The sequence below is a fragment of the Falco biarmicus genome, chromosome 1, assembly GCF_023638135.1.
Source record: "Falco biarmicus isolate bFalBia1 chromosome 1, bFalBia1.pri, whole genome shotgun sequence".
Taxonomy (NCBI): Eukaryota; Metazoa; Chordata; class Aves; order Falconiformes; family Falconidae; genus Falco; species Falco biarmicus.
In genome coordinates this window covers 111,061,615-111,076,124 of record NC_079288.1, presented here as the reverse complement: position 1 = coordinate 111,076,124, position 14,510 = coordinate 111,061,615, and the positions used below count along the sequence as shown (strand labels likewise).

At 38.8% G+C, this 14,510-nt stretch overlaps 1 protein-coding gene across 4 annotated transcripts in view; it reads right to left on the bottom strand.

Annotated features, from left to right (window-relative positions):
* Nucleotides 1–14,510, bottom strand: part of LRBA (LPS responsive beige-like anchor protein) — a 411,064-nt gene that overhangs the window by 188,177 nt on the left and 208,377 nt on the right. For all 4 annotated transcript variants that reach the window (XM_056360770.1, XM_056360786.1, XM_056360779.1 and 1 more), the window contains 2 exons: nucleotides 7,863–7,987; nucleotides 375–521 (listed from right to left, as the gene is read on the bottom strand). In XM_056360770.1, coding sequence (XP_056216745.1) covers nucleotides 375–521; nucleotides 7,863–7,987 — 272 coding nt within the window. The remainder of the gene's footprint in view (nucleotides 1–374; nucleotides 522–7,862; nucleotides 7,988–14,510) is intronic.

Sequence of the window (14,510 nt, the reverse complement as noted above, 5' to 3'; positions counted from 1 at the left end):
CTCTCCAAAGTCTTTAATTACAGTCAACTTGCCTAATTGTCCACTAGGTCTAATGGTTTGAGGAGTGGAACAGGGTCAAAAAAAAAAAAAGGAAGCCCTTTTCAAGGTAGAGCTACTTTCTCTAGGGAAGGTTTCCTAGAATACGGACATCCGCTGCAGAAACAAGAAGGTTATAAAAGGCTTACAGAAAACTCACAACTCTCTTCAAATAAGCCCTCAGCATCTGAGGTGCACAGAAAATTATCTTAACAACCCAGCTATAGGAAGGAACAATTTATCAGCGTGCATCCCAAAACATGATTCAGTGCAGAGCAGGAGAGATCAGAACTTAAGTAGTAAAGAAGCTGGGGAGAAAATGAGATAGCTGAAGTTACCCGTTAAGTTCTCTGCTTCTCTTTCCTCCATGAATGACATGATATCGTCGTCACCTTCCAAGAGAATCTCACTTTCTGAGTTCTGATTTCCTAAAGCTTGACTCTTGATGGACTGCTTTCCTTTAACAAGAATGTCCTCACTGGGACCTGGAATGAAAGACACACACGTTGCTGTCTGTCGGGTCTCAGAGGCATCAGTGACAAAGGAGTGGTTTGGGGTTTTGTTGGTGGTTTTTTTTTTTCAAAACGAAAGTTCAGGAGGAAAACTGTTTAGGGCTCGCTGTGGGAAGTACCTGCCTTAATCCTTTAATGTTAGGACACATCCAGTTTTAATCCTATTAAGCCTGCTCAAAATTATCCAGAGCTCTCTGCAGCATTTCCCTCTGCTCCCAGAGTTATGACAGCAGGGGGACAGGGCACGGCAGAGCCCCCTGCTCGGCAGTAGGTCCCCCTGCCCGCCGCAGTACCCGGGCACCGCAAGCCGAGGCCGGGGGCCGGCGCCGCGCCGGCAGCGAGCACGGCCCGGGAGAGGGGCCGGCGGCGGCACGGCACCGGGGGCAGCGCAACAGGCCGCTCGGCCCCACAAACTCCCGGCAGCCGGAGAAACGGGGCAGACGGGGAGGGGGGGGTCGCCGCCCACGGGTAAGGCACTGCGGCCGGCCACGGCTCCGCGCCGCTCCGCTGCGGGGCGGCAGGGGGAGCGGCCCCCGGTGGGGGCGGGCCGGGCGCCGCGGCAGCGGGGAGGCGGCGGGGCGGCCTCCGTCCGTCCGTCCCTCCCGCAGCCCCGGGCAGCCCGGAACGGTGCGCGGGTGCCGTGCGGCAGCGCCGCCCGCCTCACCGGCTCGGGCGGGGAACGGCGGGGGGGGCACAGACAGAGAAAAGCCTGCACCTGCTTCCGTGAGGCACCGCGGAGTGGTACCCGGGCCTTACGGGGACACCGCCAGGCTCACAGCTGAACTTTGGGAACGGAAGGGAAATAAACGGAAAGCTCGGCCAGCTCGGCCCAGCCCGTAGGCAGGCGGCGCAGCCTCGGGCCGTGCCCTCAGGGGCGGCTCTGCCGGGGGCACCGGCAGCGCCCCGCACCGCCCCGCGCTCCGCCTCGGCTCCATCTACATGACAAGCTCCGAGCAGCAGCCGGGGGGCAGAGGGAGAGAAAGAAGGAAGCGGGGTGGGGGGTGGGGGGGGGGGGTGGAAATTAACCAAAAAAAAAAAAAAAGGCGATCGCTCACGCAACTCTCTACACCTAAGTTACTGCTTGCTGTGGTAAAAGCCAAACCCCATCAGTCTATGTGTTACTGCCGGGTTTCAGCAGAAAATGAAAATACTGTTTCGTAAAAAAAAAAAAAAAAAAAAAAAAACCCCAAAACAAACAAACAAAAAAGATTGAGAACGCTCGTGGCACAACCGTGTTTGAAAAAAAAACTTTCACCAAACACATGAGGAGCCGCTAACTTCACCATGTTGCTTTCTCTGATTACTGCCATACTGCAAGTTCCACTGGTTTACATTAAAAATATGTTAATCTGCAAACATTTACAGAAGGCAGCAATTCCCCACTGGCAATATATAAAGTTTAAATTGTTTAAGTAAATATATGCACATAAATTGCAAATAATAAACTTTTCAGTTAAGTGAAAACTGAAAAAGAAACACAAACAAACAAAAAACCCCAAACCACCAAATACCCTGGTTTTGGTTTAGGCCCTAAGCTTACAAAAAAACCCCAAGCAACAAAAAAAACCCCAACACAAAACAAAAACACACAAACAATAAACACAAAGAAAAGGAAATATAACATGCCATAAAAAAAAAAAGGTAATTTATGCATGGATCCTTTCACCCTAACCAATAACTGCCACTTGTAAGTAAGCCTTTAAAAAATCAATTACTGTAAAGCTTTTACTGCATTGTACAAACACAAATTTTACTTTCTTCTAAAATGTGCTCATGTAAATAGTGATAACTCTGACTCTGGAGCTGTTCAATGCGAGTTGAAAACCTTCTTGTCATGGAAAATATGCAGCTGATATTTAGAAAGGTTTTCCTGTAATTAACTCCCCCTTGAGGATTTTAAGTTAGCAGCAGTAAAATTACCAACAGTATACTAATATACACCACATGCACCGTTAGTCAGTGGTCTACCAGCATTCTCTTGAAGATCAAAAAAAGTAAAACAGAACAAAACCATCCCAGGGATAAAGTCAAAGATAATTTTATTTTTTTTTTTTTTTTTAATGCAGGCAAACTGTACTTGTTGTTTCAAAAGCCCCATCTACATTGTACATACTTGCCATTTTCGCTTCTTCTACTACAATCTGTTTTATACTGAAAAAGGCTATTTCAAACATAGCTTTTTACCTATTCTCATGTAAGACTGAGCTGAGAGCCAAGATCAAAGCTTAATACTGTTATACTTAGCACAGCTTGTCCAAAATACTAGTGTGTCCTTCAGCCTTTCTTCTCATCTACCATTAAGAAAAAATTAAATCAGTATGGCAACTTCCCAGCCACAGATGACTGGATAACAGAAATACACATCTCCCGCCTCATCTTTGTCAGTTATTCAGATTTTATTTCTTTCCCCAACTAATGATATTATACTGATTCAAAAACATACATCTTATGTAACTGCCTTTTTCCAAAAAAGATTTTAGACCATCTTTGTAAATTTTTGTCATCTCTTTGCATATGTTGTTAGTTAGCCACATTTCCTGACATGCATGAAACGTGTATACACGCAGGCACAGGAAGATGCAGAGCCTGTCTACACATCTGCGGAGACCAGCTACTGGAAGGCAGTAAGGCATCACACTCCAAACCAGAATCTGCTTTTCTATACTGACCTGAATAAAGCACTACACCTGCAACTAACACACGCACGCTCCCACCAGTATCTGTATAGAACTGACTATATTCCACATGGATTCACCTATTTTCTGTAGAGAAATGCACTTATGTGGGTTGGCCACAATCTAGTTCTTTCTCTATATTTACTGATTAGAGATACATATGACAGAGCATGCCAGCACGTGACCTACTCAGTTCCCATGCATGCACAGGGGTATATTACACTGGATTTCATATTTCAGGTCCCAAACCTTGCCCTGTCATCTGCTAACTGAAACCACTCGCTGCCAGGTCTGCCTGTTCTTGGCGTGACTGGAAATTCTGCCTCCAACACCGCAGATCTAAGCATACATTCACATCCACCTTTTCAAGATCCAGACCTTAAGGCATGGCCTATGTGTTGCACAGGCCATAACATTACCATAATTCATTAGTGTAATTCCATGCAATCCTTCCCAAACTGCTCTGTAAGACCATTTCTTCAAGTAGCTTTTTGCAAACAGATCTCTGCATTTGCACCATCTTATTTATTCCAGTTAAATCTCTGGAACATCTGGGTGTAAAAGTAATAGTTTAGCTTGCGTTGCTGAACAAGCTTAAGGCATTCAAAGAATGACATATTACTTCAAATTGTTTGTCTATAACTTAACCTGACCTGGGAGATAAAATTTTTCAAAGTTAATTGAAAATAAAGTATCAGAAAGCACGACACAGAATATTTTTTTTTATTTTTTTTATGTCTGGTAAAATGTATCAGGAAAAGCAATTCAGGGAAAAGATGCATTAAAAGCCCCTTACGATCTACTTTTTAAAAAAGGGCTCCCAGAAGCCTCCCTCTTAGTCTTCCTATTTGTTGAAGAAGATAAGGGATAAAATGACCACTTTCACATCAGATTTTTCAAACATTATTTTTAACACCCACTACTTTTGCATCCCTTGGGTTGAGGCAAAGAGAACTGACCAGTTGATTGCAATACTGTAGGTGATCAGCTGCTAGTCCTTTGCAGTCACAAAGCTCTGCACTCCACCTGGAAACACTACAGGCTTTTAATCCCCCTCTCCCCTAGTTTTTAACAAATGTCAATAAAAACCAACAAATCACTTGTTAAAAAGCTTGATAAGGTATCTTCTAGCAGCTAAAGATTCTCTCACAAAACATTCTATTTGGGGATCCATCTAAAACCACCAACAGGATTTAAGTACTCATTTTTTGCACTTTCACACCTATACAGGTATTTTGCTTTCAATTCTAATCAATGAATGAAAGGTAGATCAGAGAGGAGTTAACTGTTTCCTTCCCAGACTGCTACCACACCACCTTCACCTCTCTTTCCTTCCCCCACAATACACTAGTAGACTGACTTTTATAAATAGCTATTTTGGAAGGATTTCCCCTCTCCCCTTTTGAAAAATTACCTAAAGCCTTTTTTTCCCAAGCAAGATAATGTGAACTTGGGAATGGCAATTAAATTGTCAGAATTAAAAAATTTGTTTTTAACTAGAAGGTAGCCAGAAGTATAGTCATGGGGCTGGTATTGATTGTCTGAACAGAGAACATTAGTCTTCAGGTATTTATTCTGCCACCTCTGCACCAGAGGTTCTCCTTCAAATCAAATCAATCCCTGGAAAAGATTGGTTCTGGTTACTAAGACACATAACTAGGCTGCAACAGAGCTGATAGCTGTTGTTGTTCTCTCTAGGTTTTACTGAACAATATCTAGGCTTCCAGTTGCTTCTGAATAATTTTCATAGTTGCAAACTGTGATATTTCCTGGACTGTGAGCTCTCTGGGGTGAGGAGAATATTTGAGGTTTTATTTGAAAGACACCAAGCAGCTGATAATGTTTGTCTACTAATGAAAAGTGTGTTAAAATCTGTGCTTTCAAGCATGGCTACTGCACTAGTTATTTATGCATTATTTTCCCCATTCTTCCCTTTTGGCAAAACCTCTCATGCCCAGTTTCAGGGTTTGGTTTGTTTTGTTTTGAGAAAAGCTTGAATAGGCAGCACATATCTTTTTATTCATTATTTTTAAATTATTTTGCTTCAACGACATGTCAAATTAATTGAAATAGAATAACTAATGATAAATTATTGATGAGATCATAAAATACCAGGGCAAATATTCTGCAAATTCTAAGGATATCTGCACCATGAAAACAAGGCCTGAAAGTCTGACTCCAAAAAAATCTGAAAATAATTGGATTTTCTGACCTGAAACGGACTAATATTAAAAGTTTATAAACATAATTCAGAAAGAAATAGATCAAGTGACCACTCCAGTTGACCCTTCTGATAACTGCACCTTCTGAGACCTAAAAAACCCCTTGAAACCAAACAACAACAACAAAAAAACCCTAAACTAAAACACCACACTGAAAAACCCAATCTCAAAAGAGAACTACAACACTACTCTAACCACCTTTGTATTCCTACACATTACATATAATTTCCCCAACTGAACTTGAATTTGTACTTTGGTCATCTAGTTTACACCTTGCCAGTGGAAGGTCTTGGAACAAGACAGTTGCATATATACGCACACTCAGATAGTAATATAGTTACTATCTAAATTACATCAGTTAGGCAGATAGTAATTATCTGTATTTTCAGAAATCATATTAAACAATGACTTACAGTAAACTAGAATATTCACTGGCTAGATAAAGAAAAAGAATGGCAACTGATACACAAAGGCAGCATGCAATTAAATTCAGAATAAAACAATATAAAGAAATTAAATATAACAGAAACCTATTAAGGATGTGACATTCTAAACAGAAAGGCGGACAGAAAACAATTTACTCTATTTGAATTACCAGGGTTAGCTACTAGCTATGCCTGTTAGCTACCTATGAAATAGGGCTGCTGGTATTCACTCTCCTTTTGTATTGACAAAAATTGTACTCCTGTCAATTACAAACTGAGTATGAGCCATAGCCCTTGAAATGTAGCCTGGCTAAGTGAAAATGTCACATTACTATGAAAGATGAATAATTGCATTAGTGCATGTTTGCTTATAGAAGAATTAGTTACACAAATAGAGATAGGAGTTCTAAAGATTTTGCAGTAAAGGTATTTTTCAGTATTTTGATTAACAATATCAAAATTAAATACAAAAATAAGAGTAGAATACTTAAAATTGTGACATTATTTAAAACACACGTAATATTAAAGGGGGGCCGTTGTTGTTTATCCATGGAGTATTAAACAGAAAGAAGCCTTGTGCCCTTAAAGTCCATGGCATAGAAACAACACACAGTATTAAGAACAACAAGCCCCAAAGCAAAAAATGGGTTAATTAATTCTACATCTTGTTCCTCTTTCTATAGTCAAAGATGTAGGGCTCTGTGAACATTGCTTTCAGATCACTTTATTGACTATTCTCTGTACGGTCATTTATTTTAGAGGACTGATGTCACATTTGGCATTATATCAGCTGACATATTGTAGACATTTTCTTCCAGAAATGGGTCTTTAAAGCTGAGTGCAAGAGGTTAAGATGCCTGACAGAAACTAACTTTACGACAGTGATGTTCTTCTATATTCATATAACACACTTACTAATTTTAAATTAGCATAAAGTTTAAGCCTCTAGATGTAATATGTGTGTGTATGTATGCATATATGTACGCAGTAAGTCACAGATGGAAAAAGAAAAAAAAAAAAAAACGACCTAAATTGAAATTATTCTATTCCATGACATGTACCTTCAAGGTGAAGGGTACTCAGCTTTAAAGCTGAGTATTATAAGCAAATAATTCTTAAATATAAAAAAGATTTTTCTACCTTATCGATGTATCTTCATTAGATCATGAAGACATAAAATAGTAGACTAAACCCCAAAGTTCACTAGCTTTGGGTGGGTTTTTTGCTTGTTTGCTTATCTTTTGGGTTTATTGTAGAATTCTCAAGCTGATTATTGCATTATTTTTGTAGATACATTCCCCTAGAACAGACACAGCAGCATGTAACTGAGTGATTCCTGATAATAAAATGAGGAAAAAATATTTTACAAATTCATCGCCTTTTTTTAAAATCACCGGGTAGAAAGGATCATTACCCTTTCCTGCTTGAACAATACTTTATGTTTCAGCATTTGTTACTATTTCTTCTATATCAAATTCTTGCAGAAAAACTTGAAGACTTAAACACAAGCAAAGGTCAGAATAGAGTTTAGCTTTAGAAGTGTTATTTTTCTTTTAAACTATCTGTAACGTTAGGCAGATATGTGCCAAGGCTAACAAATAACTGCTGTCGATTTCTGAACAGGAAAGTTCTTCTGATGTTACTGAAGCAGAAATTGGTAGTTTACCACAAGGAAGTATGCCCAGGAATTAATGGCAAAATTGCATCCACTTTTCTGCTGCTTAGTGAGAACTAAATTTGTAATCATTGTACGCCAAGTACACACAATGTGCCAGCTCAACGAAGAGGTAATGAAGAGGCTTAACAAATAACAGCACTGCTTATATGCAGTAATGGTCACTTTACCTTTGTATTGAACATGTCTGAAATGCAACAACAAAAGCCTTTAGTATTTGGGACAATTTTCTAGCATCTTATCGGAATGAAGGTCTAGTCTTTACTGCTACGTACTGTAACCTGCTGCTATTGGCAAGAAGGAGATTTTACACTGACCATGTTCTCCGGCTGCTTTTAGTGTCGCTTCAGGATGTGTCGATCCAAGGGGGTTACGCACAAATCGTCGCCGGCGCCGCAAGTCATCTTCCCAGTAGTCAAGGCGCCAGAACTCACGAGGACGACTACAATGAAACAGAGGAGCCACATATGTTAGCAATTATCAAACAGCATGGTAGCGCTGAATTTCTGCATAAAGCTCTCCTTGTTTGCGCTGCTTTTGCCTTTTTTTTTTTTAACCTCCCCCCTTTCTGCAATCTTTTACTTAGGTATGTCCTTGAAAATAACAATATCACCTTCCAGTCTAAGGAACTCCTTTCCCTTTTTTCTTGGAAGGTGAAATGAGCACTAAATACATCATTTTGAAATGAATTGCTGACAGTGTGATCAGTTTCCCCACACTCTAGTGGCATGTGCTCCGATTTCAGCCTCATTTCAGCCTCAGCAGGGCACCTTTCTCAGTGACTGCATTTATAAACCAGAATAGGGAAAAGGCTATTATAAATATGGTATAGCATTACCTATATTAATCAAAGTCTGTCCCCCTTCATTTTTCTTCCTAATTTGTGCCTTTTTGCACAAGGTCAGTAAATCATGCCATGAATTCTTGGTCCAGAAAGTGTTAACTTTAATGAATACCTCAGTTACATGGTTATGTATGTGATAATAAAATATTACTCTGTTTAGATGTGCAGGAATTTAATTAAAATAATCTCTTAAAATATTCATTACATTTAGCCCCTGAGGCTTAGAACAACACAAGAAAATGCATTTCTTTTCCATTTACTGTTTTTAAATAAACCATTCCAGGAGAGTGAAACAGCAATCTATTTTCAAGCAAATCAGATTGGATTTCTGGTTTATGTAGTTGTGTTTTTACATTTAATTAAAACCTACACGTTATGATGTGTAATAATTGCTATATTGAAAGTATACTTTTAAAAAATCACATCTAGAAAAGGTTATATCAAATTCATTATTTTCCACTGTACACTCCAAATATAGGTAGATCTTTTTAATACGGTCATATATAAGTGCCAGTTACTATCTTGTTAGAGCATCATGAATGAATGCCACTGTAAAAGCAGTATTTTAGCCTGGAGAATGTATAAAACCCCGCCAATTTCAGGTATAGCAAATAAACAGAAAATGCCTTAAGCATAAAATAGCCATGATAGCCTGAAAACCTGTATGCCCAAATTAAAACCCACTGATTTTACTTGTTAACATAGCTAGTATTAAAACAATAGATGAAAATGCATATAAATTCTATTTCTGGACCAGGAGCTAATACAAAGTATAACTCTCCACACTGACAAATGCACAGCCACAACTAATCTATAGATTACAATGTGAAAAATACTTGGTATCCACATTCTTAGTTTTGAGGTGTAAAGGTAGAAATTAATTTTATTTAAGGTAAATCGAGGTTTCAAACTAACATGGTACCAAAAGGCAGAATAATTCACATAATCCTACTTTTAAACAGAATTTGTAGGCATCAAATATTGTGACTGAAAATAATTTTATAAAAATGAAGACTGCCTTTGCATCTACTACCTTCATTAAAATTCTATGCCTTTTTCTACCACCAAAGAAAAGGCAGTGCTATTCTTCATCTTCCCAATTTCTTACTTTCAGAAAAATACTGAAGTACTGGAATCAAATGCCCCAGCATCTTATTTTCCCAGTTGTCTGTGTTACGATCATGCTAAAATTTGAATGCTTTGATTATAAAATCCAACAATTTTGGAATGATTAACCAAAGAAAAATTATAAGACACAGGAAAATACAGGTTTATTCAAAGGTCGATTAATAACTTAGAATTCTCCATTAGTGATTATAGCAAAAAGGCAGAACACAGCTGGCTATGTGCATGCCTTTGATAGTCATAGAGCATGGATAGGCACTTCATCATTCTGCCTTCCTACATTTATCTGTTAAAATTATTATCAAATATCAGCCAGGATGCAGTCGTGAATCACAGGCTGCTCCTCGTCTTCAGGGGAATGATACAATGAGGGTCTATTCATCAGTATGGCAATCGGCACAAGTAATTAGTTCCCTAGACTGAGATCTCCTACAAAGCTTATTTCATTCGGTACCACAAACATATGACAATGAAAAGCTAATGGAAGCTGCTAAAATTTGTTAACCTTTTCTGCCATCAATCCTTCTGGTATTCTGTGCTACAGTATTATGCAAAGATGGTAAATTATTAATTTGTCATTCATCTATCTTTCTACAGTTTTGATAGAATTAAGTGATGCCATTCTTCTGGATAGCAATTACAATTATACTACCTTACAAAACTATGTTAAAATTATTAGAAAAATAAGTATCAATGATCAGGCACCAAGTATTATCCTGAAACATAATATATCTTTAGTCTCCCACTTTTCAGTTCCACACGGGAAATCTGCACAGGATTCCATCTCCTTCGCTGGTCCGCTGATTACTCACATACAACGTATTAATGATTAGACTGTGTATTTGGGGCAATGACTGTACTATGAGGTTAAAAACAAAACCAAAAAAACCCCAAACATCCACTCTCCACAAATAGAAATATACCCAACAAAAAACTGCATAGCCAAAAAGAAATGCCTGTGTTGTCTAATTTTTACAAGTGAGTACTTTTTGAGAGCAGTTACTGGGACAAATGTGTATTAGTACCAACAGAAGCCAGTATACCACGTAGCTACTCTGGAACAACTAGCTTACTGGTAAGATCAATTAACCACAACGCTGTGCCATGCAGACTTTGCACCACTACAGCCAGGGGGAGACAGACAGAAATATTGCTCCGATTTGGGCAGAACTGACTGCTGACAGACTGAAGGATTAGAAAGCAAAGGGCCAAGTAAGCAGGTTTTGTGAACAGCATAGTGCCATCGACTACAGGGGCCATTTGACAGCAGCAGCTTCAGGCCCTGTGATAAAGGCTGCCATATGGACTAAAGGTGCTATATGGACTGGATCAATGAACATAAGTACTCAATTAGTGTAAGTGCAAGAGCAACATTCTCAGGGGATTGGGGATTTATGAATTATAAATCATATGATTTGCATGGGTTTGTCAGGGCACCCTCTAACATGATACACAGTCATTCATGGCTCCTTAGTAACAACATTGACTGAATAGAAACAAAGTTTTTATAGTAAATGTTTTATTCAAATAATATAACCATTATATTGCTGTATTTTTCAAATAGTTCCCCAAATTACCAGGCTATGTACTCAGAATTGAGATATAAGCTTCCTCTTAACTCCCATGTAACTAATTAGATTGTTACAATTGTACAGCGATGAGACGAAATACAGAATGACCAATGTAACCTGTATTCTCAGGACTTTGAGCATGACGTGCAAAAGAAAAAGTCACTGTGGTCAATGGAGAAAGTTTAAATGTTCTTAGAATGAAGATGTGTGCGCAAGAAACCTATTTTTCCTACAGGTTTCAAAGATTAACAGAATTGGAAACAAAACATACCAACTGGTGGACTACTTTTATTGTGGTGTTATAACAAAGGAATTTTAGGTGTGAGAATTACTTACTGGTCCTCATACCCCACAGGAGATAAATTAAATCTAAGCAGTACAATCACAGAATGACGAAAGGATCATGCAATTGCCAAAGAATTACTTCTTGTAATGCTTTACCCATTGTGTATTTCAAGATATTCTGCTACCTCTGTGACCACAGAAAAGCAGCAGTCAGCACACAGCGTGGATAGAAAAGGGACTGTGCAAGGTAGGGAACAGAAAAGAAAATATAGTCCTACAAAAGCAACAGTTTGAGAGGTCCTAGGGCTGTATCTGGGCCACGAGTTCATTGAGAAGGGATTTTAGCACCCTACAGAAGCACCCAATCAGATCCTTAGATTAGCAAAGTACTAAATAAACAAACACAGCACAGAAAAGAGAAACAAAGAAAAGGAAAGAAAGGCAAAAACAGCACAGCATTATAGAAATCATCTGCAGAGACCGAGGATGACTACAGCTGTAAATGACCTCTTCTAACTAGAAGGCTATTTAGCCTTAAAGGCAAGAAAACCTTGACTTCCTGAGTCTGAAAAAAGATTCAGACCAGGAGAGTCTGCTGTTATAGTCTTTGCACAGTCTACTATATCAAGAAAACCAATTCTTGCTCTGCTGTATGGCAATTATGCACAGTAAACACAGACATGAAACATCAGTCAATGTGAATTTTGTACTTCTACTACTTGCACTGACACATCTGGAAGCACAGGCTGTTCCCAGACCACTGAATGAGAACACAAGTGGTGATCATGACTTAAGCATAATACCTCATTCATATTCCCTAAAATCTATGTGAAGATACCAAGATAAATTTCCAGGTGACATACTCGCCGCTGAAATTCTAATTGTAGAGTTAAGCGGGTAAGTAGGTAAGTCAATCTCCAAACCTAATCAGTCCTTGGTCTCTCCACTAAGACCATCGGCAAGGCAATCAATCAGTGATGGCAATTTCGAAGGTGTAAATGCTCGAAAACAGAGACAGGTTAAATTAGTTTCATAGACAAGCAAACACAGAGCAGCAACACCCCTTATTCATCAGTAACAACAATATAGATTTGAAATGAAACCTGGAAGAAGGCAGCTCTGCAGTCCCTCCATCATTGACTGCAAGCCTACCACAACTTTTGGTTTTAATTCACTCAGCACTTTGGTTGCAATTGGCTCATCAAATGTACAGTATCAGGTGCTACTTAATTTCTAAATTACACAAAAGAGCAATCATAGAACACAAAAAGCGATGACCAATTTTAAAGAAAAAATGTGCTGGGTTATTTTAATGCTGTTCAGGAACATTTTTTGCTTTACATCTAGGAAACTTTTGCTTCCATGTAAAATATTTCAAGAACTCAAGCTAGACATCTGCTGCAAGATACACAAATATTTTTCTCCAAAAAGAAGAGCCAATAAGCATTTGCATTAGATTGTCAATCCAAAGATAAAAATGCTTAAGTTCTAGAAAGCACTTCAGAAATCTTGATGGAGTACGGTTAGCAGACTGCCGGGCATCATGTGATGTAAAAGTCTGCTTTATCTTGCAAACTGAAATCCATTGCATTTTCATGCAGCTGGATGTCCAGAAGAGTCACTAAAATCTCTCGTATTTTGCATGTAATAATAAAACTCAAGGTATGTCCACTAGCTGATTTGATAAAATGCAATTTCAGAAAGTAAAACATTTTCTGAAACCCTTCAATATTCTTGTAATGAGTTTTCACAAATGGTGATCTAAAAAGCCAAGCTACCAGAGCATATTAATACAATTAGCTACATGTCTATAAGTACTAAACTAAAAAATGTTTTGTGCACATCCAGTTGTATTATTGATTTGTAACATGATCAAAAATATCTAAAATATTTTGGAAAATAAAAATTGATCTTAATGATGGTAAAGCAAACACTGAAGATGTAACTTGACAAGCAAGTTCTCAGCAGCAGTACCAAGTTCAGCATTTCATGCAGAGATCACATGCACAACTGTATCGCCATGTGATAAAACTGAATTGGAGACTGATTCAGTAGGAAGAATGACTGGGTTTGAGTAAATCAGGTTCCTGACCTGATTCCCAACTTTGCCCCAGCACTACCAAAGCACACAGGAAAAGGTCTGATTAGCGTTAAGTCAAAGTTATTGCTAAAATATTATTTGGCCATCTACACTCTATCTCAAAGTGTGTATTTCACAGCACTTCACCAATAAAGGTATCTACTTCAGAACATTAAAGATTAATTAACTCCTGCTAAGTGCATTGAGATCGCTGGAAATGCTACCTACATTACACCTGTATGTTCTTCAATGACAAAACCAATTAAAGATCTACTCACCCTCCCTCTCTCAGTTGCATTCACATAAGCATTCGCACAGCCACACTAAACCCAGTCATGGTAACAATCTGGGCTTATTAGGGTTCCATGATTTTATTCTGTTTTAGGTTAGTAACCTGTTTACATGGCCGTCTCACCAGCAGCTACATAACTAAAAATGTGGGAAAGGAACATGCAGGTGAGGGGAAGGAAGGAAAGGATGAGGAAGAACATCTTTGATATCAAAAAAGATCTATTGTGTAGTCATACTCTAATATTAGCGAGTCCATGCCTCCTCATATTATCTTCATTTTCCCCACACATAGACACTCATATTCCATAGTTTCAGAGCACAGACTTCCATAAATGGAAATAATTGGGAACCTTTCAGAAAAAACATAACGCACAGTAATTGCTGTAGTAACAGGAACTGGTCACAACAAAGGCCCAAGGCCACAGAGTACAACTTCTTTGGCATAGTATCAATTATGCAGAAAATTAATGTAATCCATTAAATTAGCACAGCCTATTTGCTGCTTCTAACCCTTCTCCAAGAAAACATTTGGCTTTGTCTAGAAAGGATTTTTTCCTAAACAGACTTCTGCTTTTATGTATGCTTCCATTTTATCAAAAGCAGGGGGGGGGGGGGGCGGGTGTTGGGTGTTTCCAAAAGAGAAAGTAATGCTATTCTTCTTTACATCTTTCAGAAGAAATAGAAGTGAAAAGCAGGGTATGAAGTACAGGCACAACGTCTACATGGACTTAACATCGAACTGTCACTCTGAGGACCTCTGCATGGTCAG